This window comes from Amblyomma mixtum, chromosome 2 (genome assembly GCF_055824585.1).
Source record: "Amblyomma mixtum isolate Tamu chromosome 2, ASM5582458v1, whole genome shotgun sequence".
NCBI lineage: Eukaryota > Metazoa > Arthropoda > Arachnida > Ixodida > Ixodidae > Amblyomma > Amblyomma mixtum.
In genome coordinates, this window is record NC_143013.1 from 300,681,861 (window position 1) to 300,696,849 (window position 14,989).

The 14,989-nt window shown below is 47.1% G+C and overlaps 1 protein-coding gene and 1 pseudogene across 1 annotated transcript; one reads left to right on the forward strand and one right to left on the reverse strand.

The window, feature by feature from the left end:
- Positions 1–270: 270 nt before the first annotated feature.
- On the reverse strand, positions 271–14,985 carry LOC149364663 (peptidyl-prolyl cis-trans isomerase NIMA-interacting 1-like). Its single transcript, XM_089570155.1, has 2 exons — positions 14,843–14,985; positions 271–768 (listed from the first exon to the last, which is right to left on the reverse strand). The coding sequence occupies exons 1-2, from the start codon at positions 14,843–14,845 to the stop codon at positions 271–273; spliced, it is 501 nt and encodes a 166-aa protein (XP_089426281.1). The 5' UTR covers positions 14,846–14,985.
- On the forward strand, positions 4,241–5,553 carry LOC149364664 (uncharacterized; annotated as a pseudogene).
- Positions 14,986–14,989: the final 4 nt, after the last annotated feature.

A 14,989-nucleotide genomic window follows, 5' to 3' on the forward strand; every position in this document is an offset into this window, starting at 1 on the left:
GACCGTTTATTCTTTGGTCTCTTCCCGAAAAATAACGAATGTAAATAAAAGAAAGCTAAAAAAACAAAAATATTTACAAAGCATGTGCGACCTAGCCTATTTCCTGTCGCATAAGCAAGCAGTGCCCTTTAAAGAACAGTAGTTTAGCAGCAGAACACAACACACTAATGGAGTGGAAAGCGTACAACTTTTACGCAGCCAACAAACCCACAGGCCCGTGCACAAAAGTGCCTTCCCTTCATATGTACATGAGAAGTCCAGCCGAATCGGTCAGGCAGTTCGGAGTATAATGTGGACGCCAGAGTCCGTGAACACTGGCTCGGACAGCTGACCCACTTGAAGCGCGAAGGCGGCGTCTTCGAAGGGCTTCTGCATAGCGCCGCGACCGAATATACCCAGGTCGCCCTTCTTCTTCGCCGAGCTGCAGTCGCTGAACTGGCGAGCAAGCTCATCGAAGGTCGCTTTACCCGACACGACGCGTTCGCGGTAGGCCTCGATGAGGCCGACCGCCTCGTCTCGGCTCCGGGTGATGACTGCTTCGCGCCAAGAAGTGGGCCGACGGGAGTCCCGGTGCTTGACGAGCAGGTGCGAACACTGCACCACGCCCTGAGGCCGTTGTCCCAAGGGCGCAGCCTGCGCGGCTTGGGTTGGAACCTCCCACTGGCTTTCATTTGTCAGCAGGTTAAGGTAGTACGGGTGGCCTGTAGATCGGCTCACTTGCATTTCCCAACCACTCGGCAAATGACCTGCCATCTTAACCATGCGGTGCTGCAAGGGGAGAAAACGAAGAGTAATCAAAACAGGAAACAAGAATTACCGAAATTAGCGCTACTGTAGCAATCGACGGTCGTCGTCGTCTTCTTCCACGTCTTTATACCTAGCCTCCATATCTTGTGTATTTGAGAAAAGGAAATGGCGCAGCAACTGCCTCGCATGTCCTGCGAAATTAGAGTTACTGCGCCCTTTCCATTCCTTAAAACCAACTTTTCACCAAGAAAACAAAAGTACTGTCTCGAAAGGAGTCTCGTCCAGTCCAGCTGTATGTTACGGTACTCACCGGTACTAACGAAAAGGATTCAGCCGAAGTTACTGAGGAGAAGAAGAAGAAGTTAAAGAAATGCAACGAGTTATGGAAAGACAATTGATAGGTGTAACGTTAAGAGACAGGAAGAGGGTAGAGTGGGTGAGGGAACAAACATGAGTTACTGACATCCTAGTCGAAATCTGGTTTGGTTTCTTGTTTCGGGGGGTTTCACGTCCCAAAGCGACTGAGACTATGAGGGACGCCGTAGTCAAGGGCACTGTGAATTTCGACCACCGGCGGTTCTTTTAACGTACACTGACATTGCACAGTTCACGGGTCTGTAGAATTTCGCCTCCATCGAAATTCGACCAGATTAATAAATGGACTTGGGCAGGACATGTAATTCGAAGGCAAGATAACCACTGGTTCATGAGCGTAACACACTGGATTCCAAGGAAAGAGAAGCATAGCGGGGGCCGGCAGAAAGTTATGTGGGCGGATGAGATTGAGTAGATTGCAAGGATAGGGTGACCGGAGCTGGCACGGGACAGGGTTAATTGGAGAGATATGGAAGGAGCCTTTGTCCTGCAGAGGGCGTAGTAAGGCTGATTGATGATGATGATGATGGTGTTATCCCTGTCGGGTTAAAGACGGAATGCCGCTTTCTAGCTGTTAACGTCAACATTAGATTCATCTGCGTTACGTTAAGTGTTATGACGACCAGCTTACTATTGAGTAGCAAGCAATACTACGGGCTTTCCTTATGCGTATACGGTCTTTTTTTGCTAACCATCTGGAGCCTTATTGCGCCTTACGAAGAAAACAATCAAGCATTATTATCTTTATTTCAACGTGGCCGTCTGCTCCGCTTGAGAGCGAATTTAAAAGCCAGCTGCTGCAGCTCAGACCTCCTCGCAAGGACGCCATCCCAAACTCTGAGCTAACGCTGAGCAACTTAAAGTATTTGAAGACTTAGTTAGATTCAGGCCCTAATTCATCTTGAATCAATTATGCTGCCCGGTCCTTCTTGTTCGAAGACACATCGATTGGCTAACCTATTTTTGAGGACGAGTAATCGACCTGACACATGTTCCACGAGGAAACATGCGCGGCATAAATCAATGAATCCAGCGCGAAGCGGGCAGGAGCGGTAATAGAAGGTAATGGCACGCCTAAAGGAGTGAAAGTACTTAAAAGAGCAATCAATCTTCGTTCAGGAGAGAGAAAGGTAGTTTTCCTTCGCTTTCTCTGGTGCTCTTCACCCCCTAATCTGAGTGCAAGAATGTTCTGATTGAACTAGGGCGGCGGGATTCTTTACCGGTTGCTACCCATGTTTCTGCATATTTTCTGAACAAAGTTGCAATTGACGGTGTGCCTTCCTACTTAGATGGAAGAAAAACACGAGTATTGCCTGACCGTAGTAAGCTGCGTACGAATAACTAATCTTAATCGTAGTCATGCGTCAGGTTAATGCACGCTGCGATTAATTTTGCACGCACTTCTGTCTCCAGTGGTGAAGTGGCTCTGCCTAACCAAATAGGAAGTTCTTTATCTTTTGTCGGGATCACAGCTTCTATGTTTAAAGTGATGTTTATTGCCTCAAATCCTAAAAAAAAAATGTAAGTGTGATGAGCAATGGAAGAAAAGAATGGTTAAGTAAATGACAAAAAGGTTGGCCGATTAAATGGAGTCGATGAGTGAGTGGGGATATGGTCCCTGTGTCCAAGCGGTATGTGACGAAAAATTGTTCGGAGAGACACCCCCTACGGGCATGTGCCTGATTCTTATCGGCACAGCGAATTAAAAACGAACGTTTGCTCTAATCATTTATATTTGTAAACAAACAGTCTTGTTTCTAAAACGCAAGAGTCCATGAACGATTTAGATACTTTGCAGTCAGACGCAAACTTTACCACCCGAGGATTGCATTACTCAATATACTGTGGAAAGTAAGTGTATAAATATCTTTCTAATTAAGAAAGCAGTAAAATCTGTGGCAGCGTAAACAATTAGCGCTACCCGTTTCTCAAAAGTGCGAAATGGGAAGTATGTAATGTTCTACAAGGAAAGCCCACTTCCCTCAGCTGCGGGCGGGTGGTTCAGTGTTCCAAGACATTTTTCTGGCCCCGACTGTGCCGGGGATCGTCTTTAGCGTTTAGCTTACCATAAGAAAAAAATACTCGGCTCAGGCATTGCGTCAGTGAGGCAAAACGACGTTTGGGAGGAGGGCACGTGTGTGTTCCTTACGCCTTACCGCCTCGGTGATGTGGAACCATGCTGGGAACAGTGCTTTATTTTTTTGAACGTCGGTACTTCAAAGATGACACTTGAGGAGCGTTAAAACTTTTTCTGGGTGTGTCATAAATTATCGCAGGCCCGTACTGGGTCGCGTCGCAGGTTGCGAAACCTACAAAAAACATCCACTTTCAACCACGAACGCAGCGACGCCACAGGCCACATTTTAATACGATAGCATAAGAATCCTCATCCCGGAAAAATCCCAGCGTGGTTAGTCCCAAAATTCGCTGATTGGTCAAGAGAGTTGTGATGTCACGGGTCACGTGACATGGCAAAGTACTGATATTTCAGGAGTGTGTGACGTCACGACTGTGACAGGCCCGAGCTGGCAGGTACGCTGGGAGGTAGGCAGTTGGCAGGTGACGTGGCCGATCGCTAATTCTTCGCCGGGATGTGTGACGTCATGAGATCGCGTGGCATTGCAGAGTTTGCGTGTGAGCTGGTCACGCGACATGGCCTAGCGCGGGGGCTGGCTCGACGGCAGTTGTCAGCTGGGCTTGGATGTGTGCACACGTGTCTAGTGAGCTGCGCATATAAGGCTGAAATGAAGCCAGAATCGACGACGCCTGTGTCTACCATAGTGGGAAAATCCCCGCAACCTGAGGGGGCGACCACGGAAGTATGACGCTGAAGGTGGGAACAGGCGGCTGCACATACTCAGAGAATGCGTCTAGCAGCAATGACGAAGGAGGAGAAGCAGCAGGCCGAACAAGCTCCAATGCGATCGCATTCTCAAAACGTAATGGATTTAAGGGTCCTATTAATTCTGTGCACTGTGAGATACAATAAAAGCTTTGAATGAAAAGAACCAAGAAACATTCTTCAACCGGCGAAATATATTACATTTTCTTTCAGATGAGGTTGTTTTTAGTTGCGTTTTGTTATTGTAATAATGGTGGGCTCGGTGGCTGTGCCACTATGCAGTCGCTTAACCCGTTCTGCCTCGCCATGCAGGTTATCGCTTCCCTCTGGATTACTATGCTTTTCCCCGCCCCTCTGGCTGCCTATCCACCGGACATCTCGCCGGAATGGACGCCCGCTCTCAGCCGAACCGATGTGCGCCATCCTTGCGCCATCACCGCTTCGCCCGATCGTGCGCAGACCTCACCAGTGCACTGCACCCTCGACAGACAGTTGGAAACACCATCCCCATCGACATCTTCTTCCGCTCCAGCTTTTAAGCAGCTTCGGCCACCGGCGTCGCTTTGTGGGCTCGGTGGCTGTGCCACGATGCAGTCGCTTAACCCGCTCTGCCTCGCCATGCAGGTTAGTAAGCCATCTTGAATAAACAGCGCGAACGAAGACGAGCACAAAAGACAAGAAAACGGACGACACGACTGTTTATTCAAGATGCTTAACCAACTAGCCCGCCAAAACGTGTTAGTAAGCCATGTTGTCTTTACGCTAAGAAATCTAGTGAATACTTTTCGATACAGCTGCCGAGCCCGCAGTGCTGCCTTGCCATGGTCACTGAGTGTTCTGATGTCATTATTTCCTTGCTTTTGTTGTCCGGCGACATAGAGACTAACCCCGGCCCTGCCTCACTCGGAACTGTAGTTACGGAACTTAATAAATTGTCCGCCGGTCAGTCGACATTAATCGCGGAAGTTACAGACCTTAAAAACCAGTTACTAACAACAGAAAACCTTATTTCTGATCTAAGCAGGCGCATCAGCGCGCTTGAAGGTCATTGCCAAACTATACAGTCACTACGCACATAGATAGAAGGCCTAAGCACTCACACCACCCAGGCAACTCGCCAGCTCTGTGATTTTGAGGATCGTATAGACGAAGCAGAAAACTAATCTCGAAGAAACAGCCTCATATTCTACAACACTCCGAACCCTGACCCACCTGAAACGTGGGCCGACTCTGAAAGGCTACTAATTCGCTATTGCTCCAAATTTTTGGACATCACCCTCGACCCCAAAACAATAGACCGCACTCACCGTCTTGGGCGCCACGAACCTGATCGCTGCCGTCCGTTAATTGCCAAATTCACACTTTTCAAAATGAAGGACGAAATTGTAGCTAATGGCCGCAAATTCAAGGACACTGACTACTCCGTCGGTGAAGATTTTTCACACCGCGTTCGCAATGTGCGCAAACACCTAGTTACTTTTGCCAAAAGCAAGACTAACCGTTTTTCTTTGCGGTACAAAACCCTGCTCATCGGTTCCCGATGATATATCTTCGACGAACCATCGCAATCTGTAAAAGAGATACCATAGCGGTTGCTGCGCCGCCAGCTCCCAGCCGCTCATGTACCTGCCACCCCCCAGCCTAATCTTTCCTTTTCAGCGATTTTCATAAACATACGTAGTTTTCTTCCGAAACACGAAATCATCTCCAATCTTGCGTGTTCATCTGCTAGTAACTTGCTGATACTTCCCGAAACATGGCTCACCAATGGCGTCACCGATACTGAAGTTCTTGCTGAGTTACTGAATTTTAACCTTTTTCGCAAAGATCGCACATCCGCTCGAGGTGGAGGCGTCTTCATCGCAGTTAACAATCAGTTCTCGTGTACAGTTATTAATATTCCATCAGACCTTGAGATAGTATGGCTACTTTGTCGCGCTGCGCCCCAAACCCTATTGCTGGGCGTTTGTTATAGAGCGCCAAATACCAACTCTGTTTTTCTCGAATTTTTAACGACGTGATCAGCCAATTAACGAGGAAATACCCAAAAGGGCTTATCATTCTTTTTGGAGACTTCAATTTTCCAGAAATCAACTGGCAGACACAGACAGCAGTCGGCAACAAGGAAGCGACTGATTTTATCGAGGTCTGCCTAAACTTCAACTTAACTCAAGTGGTATCTTAACCGACCCGTGTTGCAAACATCCTAGATCTAATCCTGACTATCCACCCGGAAGCCCTCTCATCTATCACTTAACTATGCGAAATCAGCGACCATAAAGTAATCCACGCAAGATTTGAGTTCCACCCATCACGACGCCAGAATCAAAACAAAACTATTCGCCTCTACGACAAAGGGAACTATGAAGCCTTTAGTCTTATTAAACCAATATCGCACAACATTTGAAGCATCTTTTCACGATCATTCAGTAAATGATAATTGGTCCCGTTTTAAGAACAAGGTTAGCGAACTAACCGATAGATATATCCCCAAAATGAGCTTCCACTCGGACCGCCAGAAACCATTTTATATCAAAACGATAAAAAGGCTCGACAATAAAAAGAAACGCCTTTTCCGTGCGGCAAAATTAAAGAAATACGAGGAGTGCGCATGGGAAAAATACTATGCAGCCGAACACACGTACCTATCAGCAATTCGCAACGCAAAATACTCTTTCCTTCACAACGACCTCCCCAAATTGTTGACTTCCAATCCCAGAAAGTTTTGGCAGGTAATAGGGGAGCACCCGGTACATACCATCACTCTAACTAAAGAGTCTGGAGAAGACGCTAATGACAATGAGTGCGCTGACATTTTTAATAATGCCTTTTCATCTGTATTCACTAATGAAATTCACCCACCAACTGCAGCTTTCGCCGTCAATATAGAGTCGAGCATGCCTGCTATCGCGTTTTCTGAAGCCGGCATTTCCTCGCTCATTGAACACCTTAAAACTTCATCATCGGCCGCCGTCGACGAAATTAACTTCAAAATACTGCGCAACACTAAGAATATTTCTGCAATGTACTTATTGTGGTTTTGTTTTCACAGTCGCTTTATACAGGTTCCATTCCGGATGACTGGAAAGTGGGAAAGGTCATTCCCGTCTTTAAGTCCGGTAACAAAGATACTCCTTTAAATTACCGTCCGATATCATTAACCAGCATACCTTGCAAAATCTTGGAACACGTCATCTATTCTCAAAATCATGGACTTTCTTGACGCTAACAACTTTCATCCCTCACAACACGGGTTTTGCAAGGGTTTGTCATGTGAAACTCAACTGGCCGTCTTTCTTCATGACGTTCACTCCAACTTCGACCTAAATTTACAAACTGACGCTATTTTTATAGACTTTGCTAAAGCATTTGATAAAGTTCCCCACAGGCGTTTACTGCTAAAACTAACCATGCTAACACTGCATACTAACGTCTTATTGTGGATCGAAGAATTCCTTTCTAACCGCTCCCAGTTTGTTCTCGTTAACAGCCAGAGTTCCAACCCTCTTCCAGTAACATCAGGCGTACCCCAAGGTTCTGTACTTGCTCCCCTCCTATTCTTAATCTATATAAACGACTTACCCTCAAACCTGGTTTGCAATGTTCGTTTGTTTGCAGACGACTGCATTATTTACCGCACAATTTCCAACACCTTTGACTAATCACAGCTCCAAAACGACATTGACACAGTGCATGCCTTGTGCGATGACTGGATAATGTCGCTTAATCCTAATAAATGTAAACTCGTATCTTTTCACCGCCGGCGTAGCCCCCATATTTTCACTTACTCCGTTGCTAACGTTCCACTAGAATCCGTATACTCATACAAGTACCTAGGTGTCACCTTGTGCCAGGATCTCTCCTGGCGCTCTCATGTAACGAACATCGTCGCATCAGCTAACCGGTCATTGGGTTTTTATGCGAAGCATACTACTTTAGCTACCACTTCAGCCCTTCACCGTGGTTATGCGCCTCCAAATCACGTGATACATGACGTCACACCACGTGACACGATGACGTCACGACAGTAGAGAAACAGGGGCCCACCTCGCGCTGTCGCTGTGGTTGTGCGCCTCCAAATCACGTGATACATGACGTCACACCACGTGACACGATGACGTCACGACAGTACAGAAACGGGGGCCCACCTCGCGCCGTCGCTGTGGTTGTGCGCCTCCAAATCACGTGATACATGACGTCACACCACGTGACACGATGACGTAACGACAGTGGAGAAACGGGGGCCCACCTCGCGCCGTCGCTGTGGTAGTGCGCCTCCAAATCACGTGATACTTGACGTCACACCACGTGACACGATGACGTCACGACAGTGGAGAAACGGGGGCCCACCTCGCGCCGTCGCTGTGGTTGTGCGCCTCCAAATTACGCGACACGATGATGCTTCGCATTCTCCAGGCTTAACCAAGTTAAGCCTCAGCCATTTTTTTATGCGAAGCATACTAAAATAGCCCAACCCAGCTCCTCGAGCGCGGCGGTGTCGTACCTTTCGTGACCTCCATGTCATACCACGTGATGCGTGACGTCACAGCAGATGAAAAACGGGGGCCCAACTCGCGCCGTCGCGCGAGGCGTCATGACCAAGGATGACCACGTGGTGCGTGACGTCACAGCAGATGAGAAACGGGGGCCCAGCTCGCGCCGTCGCGCGAGGCGTCGCGACCAAGGAGGACCACGTGATGAGTGACGTAACGACATAGGAGAAACGGGGCCCCAGCTCGCGCCGTCGCGCGAGGCGTCGCGACCAATGTGTTTTCTGCTTCTGCCGCTAGGTGCGCTGCAGTGAGCACGTGATGCTGGAGCGGCGGTATACAAGGGGTGCGCCTGCCTCTGCTAGGCGTACACGGGATAGAGCTGCCTCCTGGAGACAGGGCTGCTCGTTGGAATGAGAAGCAAAAGTTGCGGCGTGCTACAGAGACTGATGAAGAGCGTGAAGAACGTCTAGCCAAGCGGCGTGCTCGATATGCAACTCGGCGACAATATGCTTCGCATCTGACTAGGCTTAACCTAAGCTACGCCTCAGCCATTTTTTGAAACGTCATCTACAGCACGCCCCTCAAAGTATTAAACTTCTCGCCTATCAATCACTCACTCGACCAAAACTAGAATACGCATCTGCTATCTGGAGCCCGCAACAAGCATATCTCATCAGTTCACTACAATTTGTCCAAAATCGTGCCACGAGGTTCATTCATTCTGCCTATTCATACGACATCAGTGTATCGTCATCACTTAAACGACAATCTGGTTTATCAACTTTTGCCCATCGTCGTCGCATTGCTTCTCTTAGTCTGTTCCATAAGTTTTTTTACAGTTCCCTCGGACAACCACCCTACATCACACCGCCAGCTCGCATATCCCATTGCACCGGCCATCCACTGCAAGTTTCATGCCAACGCGCCCGCACCGTCACTTTTTCCGCATCCTTTTTTATTCGCACTGCTAGAGACTCTATAGAATGACCTTCTCCACGACGTTGATGCCATCACCTGCCAATCAAGTTTTGTTAACAATTTAAATATACATTTCATAAATATCATGTAAGCAATGATATTCAATCTATATTTGTACTCCCACCCCTTATGTAATACCTCCAAAGTGGGGTCTTTAAGGTAATAAACTGAAAGTGAAAGTGAAGTAATGTGCTTCTTCAGTGGCGATGATAATCTCATCATCGAATTTCATTTCTTCCGTCAGTATAACCTACTTCCAGCCGATTTGATTTCGTTTTTGTTGGACACGAATAAATGGAAAGTTGTACATAAAAGCAATACACTGAAGTCTGACGAATCGGTGCCACGAAAAAATTCAAGCAGTCACAGAAGCCGCATTCTTAGCGCATTGAACACACTGTACTCAAGCGTCCCAGTCCCCTGATTGCGTTTCCCCTTGCATTCGTATCACAGATATACAAATGGCTTCAAGATTCGTCGCACCAACTCAGTTTTATCTCAAATCGAAGGCTGCTAAGAGCGAGCAGTCTACTGTAGAGGAGTGCTTCCGATACTGCGAACAAAGCCTATAAATCAGGCTCCATTTCGACGCGCTCTTTCGTGCGCGCTTTCGAATACAAATGACGACATCCATACGTTTTTTTTTTTGCATCCAAACGAGAAAACAAACAGCCTCTGCTGTTGTTGGAACAGTGCAGAGAGCCGAGGCTAAGCACAATGCTTTGTAGACTATTGAAGGTTCCTGATATTGCGTTCTGAGATCATGATGTTTGTTTCAGGGTTTCCACATGTGTACGCATCTTGAGAAGAAAAAAACATCAATTATTGTGGAGATTGTCGACAACAAATGGCGCTTCCTCCTTCGTGAAGGAGAGTTTCAACGCCTCGTGTGTTGAAGAAAAATGAATTTATTTTTATATAGAACGCGCCCTGCTTCTTGCAGAAACGTACCGATGCCCCCAAATTTCCGCTGGCTGAGCCTAATCGGCCAAGCATTCTTCCTTTCTTATAGGCATAATTTTGCATAGCCGCGATAATACATCTACTCTGATAAGTACTTCTGGCATTCTTAGCGAAATTGTTTAGGTGTTGATTTCTGTCATATTATATGAAGGAAGGGGACTGCAGGGTCAGTAGACCTATCAATAGAGCGAAGGCATATGGTCGATAGAAACGAACCCAAATGAAAAAGTTAGGTTTCAGAACGACTTCTTGACCAAACCTGGATTGCAGTTCCCCAGTGCCCTTTTTCATCGTGTGTACCCGTCTTCTTGCCTGAGCTGCCTCTCTACCTATCGTCAGGTCTCTTCAATTAAAAATAACCATTGCCCGGGCTGTCATACGTCTCAAAGCAGGATCACTGTTGTCGCTGTGCTTTGTCGGAATTCATTTACTTAACAACAAAATGAATAAAAAACAGCCAGTAGCGACACTAACTGTCGCAGGCATTCTTCCGCCAAGCTTTCACAGCTTCAGCTAGCCCTCGTGTGTGTTACCCATTGCATACTCCCAAGCATTTGCATTAGGTCTGCGATGTTCTGCGTATTCTACGCATTCCCGCCCTCGGCGCGCGCTCCGTGTGCACTTTCTGAGACGCGTGATGTCGTTCACGGGGCTATGCCCTACTCGAGTTAATTTGTTCTGCACAAAAGCCAGAATGTGCCTCCTGCTAGGTGGCCCTCTGTACATGATGACCCTTGTTTACCTCAAGCCTGTGGTTGCGAATTCCGCAGGTCTTTCGTTCCAAGTATGCTTGCCCTCGTCCCTCCCTTTGTTTTATTTCCAGAGATGTAGTTATTTCGAAGATCTGAAGTTTCTGTCCACATAGATGACTTCATGTGTGCCTTGTAGATTTATTTGATAGCTTCACGACATTTTCGTCTTCAGCAGCACTCGCAGCTGAGCAATTAAGTCACATCAACTTTCTCTATTGTCTATGCCGTTGGCAGGGCTTTTTTATGGCGCTGTAAACCATCTCTCATATTAAATTTACAATAATCTTGCTGCTCTGTCCTTCGCGGGATTATTTTTAACTACACAATGTGCTTAGGCCTCTTCCTTGACCCCGTGTGGTCAGTCTCTCCCGTCATTCCTCCTGCTATGTTCCCTGCATTTGCGTATAACCTGCAGAGCTCGTAGAAGTATTAGGTATCTATTACATGGTTGCAAGAATTCGAGTTCTTTTCTTGGGAAGCATGTCGTGAGTACGAACAATGAATGCCCTTCTGAAGGATAGCCCCATCGGTTAAAGCCCGTTAGAAAAGGATTGATCACTTTTTACTCCAGTAAATATATCAGTTACAGTGACTCGCACCAAGTGCTTAAACACCAAGCAAGAAAAAAAAAATAGCGAACAGAATAATGCTTTCCTGTACCAGGCATGAAAACAAAGATCGACGTTACCTCTCATGAATGTCCATCATCAAAAAAAAAAAAAAAAAAACCGTGTTCACGCCGCTCCTATAATTTCCATCGCTAGGAGGGCGGTCTTCAATCCCCCTGCCAGCAATTTTGTCGCAGATAACGGAAGTGTGACTCCACGTAGTTTATTTCTATTTTGCCAAGCGTCTTCCCTAGCTATCGTCGCACGCAATCAGTGATGTATTAGCACCAGCAAAGATGTTCACTTAGCCTCAACGTTCTTAAAAAGTCATAGGTGTTCTTAACTGGCCCATTGTCGCCCGAAATATCTCTGCGAGTGGGTTTTGTTAGTGATAACAATAGAGTAGCTTTGTCATCTTCATATTCGATACGACCGTATGACGTTGACCTCGAGCTTGCTCGCTGGTAGAGCGCAGCATATAAGTATACTTCAATTTAGCAAGCTATGGTCCCGCCCACATTGTTTTCGTCGGAAACAGACTTTAAACGACGCACGCCTTCTCCGTTGTTTCACAGTAGGCAAACTTTCCTGCAATGCGAACTTCTACGCCCACTTTTCTCGTTACCTTTTAACCACCCCAGTGCAGTAAGGCAGGCTTCTCCGTTCATCCGCGAGCACTAATGCTTCTTTCGCATTTTCTGCGCCAGTTTCCCCCCGGGCTGCCACCCGCTCTTTCATTTCAAACTGTCGCAACACGGACAACACGGAGCACTCGGCGTTCGTTGTGCGCCGCTCTACCGAGCCTCTAATTAGCCCCAATGGCAGGAAACGCCCAGCTTAAATTTTCTCCCCATAAGTTGCACTTTCGTACCTCTCAGTGCCGGTGCGCTTCCTTGGTAGCGCACCCTGCGTGGACTGCTGACGCGCCGACTGGGCGAAGCTTGAATGCATGTCGCCAGTTTTTTTATTTCTATTTTTTTAGAAACTTGAACACAACCCACCACACAGTTCCTCGTTACGCGAAACCCAAATGGTTTAGAAGCCAGGGCTCCGACGGGTCGACTCGGAAAGCAGCACAACCGTGACACTCGAGAAACGAGATTGGTTCAGGCCCGACAACATCGCCCTAATCAACCGCAGCAACCACGCTTCTTGATAGGGATGCGCGGCAAATACATTTCGAAAGCTTCTCTTGACGTTTTTTTTTTTTTTTGCACAGCTTGCGAATCAGAGAACGGTGAAATATGCATAGAAATCAATCCAGATAAAAATTCCACGTAGCATGGACTTAATAGTCTCCTAAAATACAGGACGCCTTTAAGGATTTCAGTAATGTGTGTACTGCATGTATTCAATGGCCCAGCTCTTTAACCAGGCTTAGATGCAAGGACCACTGCGTCTATTTTCAAGCGAAATAACTAAATCAGAATGAGTGAGAATGACACCAGCCTGAATCGATTTTTACCAACAGATAAGTAGTCTCCATTTCCAATGAAATTTTATTTCAGGCAGAAAAATAATAGCGCTCAAGGAAAACAAACACAAGAAAGACCGACACAGCAGATGCACTAAATTCATCTGACTATATTCACTGCCAAGCCAGGAAATATGTATAAAATCTAAGGCATGCGCAAAAAACAAAAACACAAGGCATAAAAAAAAACGGTCAAGATATATCTCGATCTTGAAAAGGCATACTGAAGTATCGCTCCTACAATCTAGAGCGTGTGAGCGACTAGATCATGTGATCGATAAATTGTCGCGCACACAATAGATGTATTTGCTGGCTTGGCAGTGAATAAAATCAGATGAAGTTAGCGCATATCCTGCGTCGGTCTTTCCTGGTGTATGTCTCCCTTTACCGCTATTAATTTTCCGTCTCAAATAATATGCACCAGCTATCCCGAATTGACGTTCTTTTATTCCAATAAAATATTTGCGATTAAGTTCCAAACTCGGGGCAATCAATTATACTGTCACTACCTGACAATAGTCTTGTCCACTAGCATTGAAACATTACTGCGTTGAGCTTTGTTGTACTTTCAGCCCTATTAGTGACCGCATCATATTTTTTTCCGCTGTTTTCCGCCCACGGGGTCTGTTTCCGCATTTCGCAAAATACTCCCCACAGGGGAGTAGCATAACGGCGCTGTTTCCACGCCGGCTCAAATCTCTTTCAAACCAGAGCTATTCTTGTCTCATTCTCTCAGAACCAATCAGTAATAAGCAAGATATGTTGCTGATCAAGTTGATTGGTAATCATTGTGAGAAAGGCAACGCTGTCCGAAGAAGGACAAGCACAAGAAGTTGTACATGAAATTGTGCTTGTTTTCTTCCACCAGCGCTACCTTTCTCAATATGGCAGCCAATAGTGGGCACACTCTGTCACTGCGTCACAAGTCCATACTCTCGATTAACGACGTAATGAACCAGACATGTCGTCAACTCCGTAACCTTACACTTCTCCTGCGACACCACGGTGTTGCTAACACTCAGTTCCCTATACTTCTGCCGCAGGAGATGTCTGCACACAAACGAGAATTCCTCACAGCACAGCCGCCGCGGTGGCTCAGTGGCTATGGTGCTCGGCTGCTGGCCCAAAAGACGCGGGTTCGATCCCGGCCGCGGCGGCTAGAATTTCTTTGGAGGAGAAATTCTAGAGGCCCGTGTGCTGTGCGATGTCAGTGCACGTTAAAGAACCCCAGGGGGTCGAAATTTCCGGAGCCCTTCACTACGGCGTCTCTCATAGCCTTAGTCGCTTTGGGACGTTAAACCCCACAAAACCAAAACCAAACCTCACAGCACAGTGCGCAGCCCCAACCCGTAGTGTCCGCACTAAGCACGCTGCAAAGCTCTCTCGGAAGAGCTCCACACAACCTCTTCTTCAGGCAGCAACTAGTAAGACCAAAGCTCATACATGTATAGCCAAATTAAATTAAATTTCTATCGTTCCATTCGTTATCAGTACCTAGCTGCACGGTTGAAGCGATTTCTTTTCTGCCCGGCTAAGTGGGTAGAAGAAAACGAAATCATGGTTTCACGCGAGGCTCGCGGACAGCGCAGACCGCTCTTAGCACACGTCACCATCTCTCTCGGGAGCCATGTCTGTCTTCTTCAGGAAACTGCTGCTTCCCGGCGGCGACGGCTGTTACGACTGCCTCATTCGCACCGACGACGGCGGCGAGTTCAGGGCCCACCGGTCCTTCCTGTGCACCACGAGCCCCTTCTTCC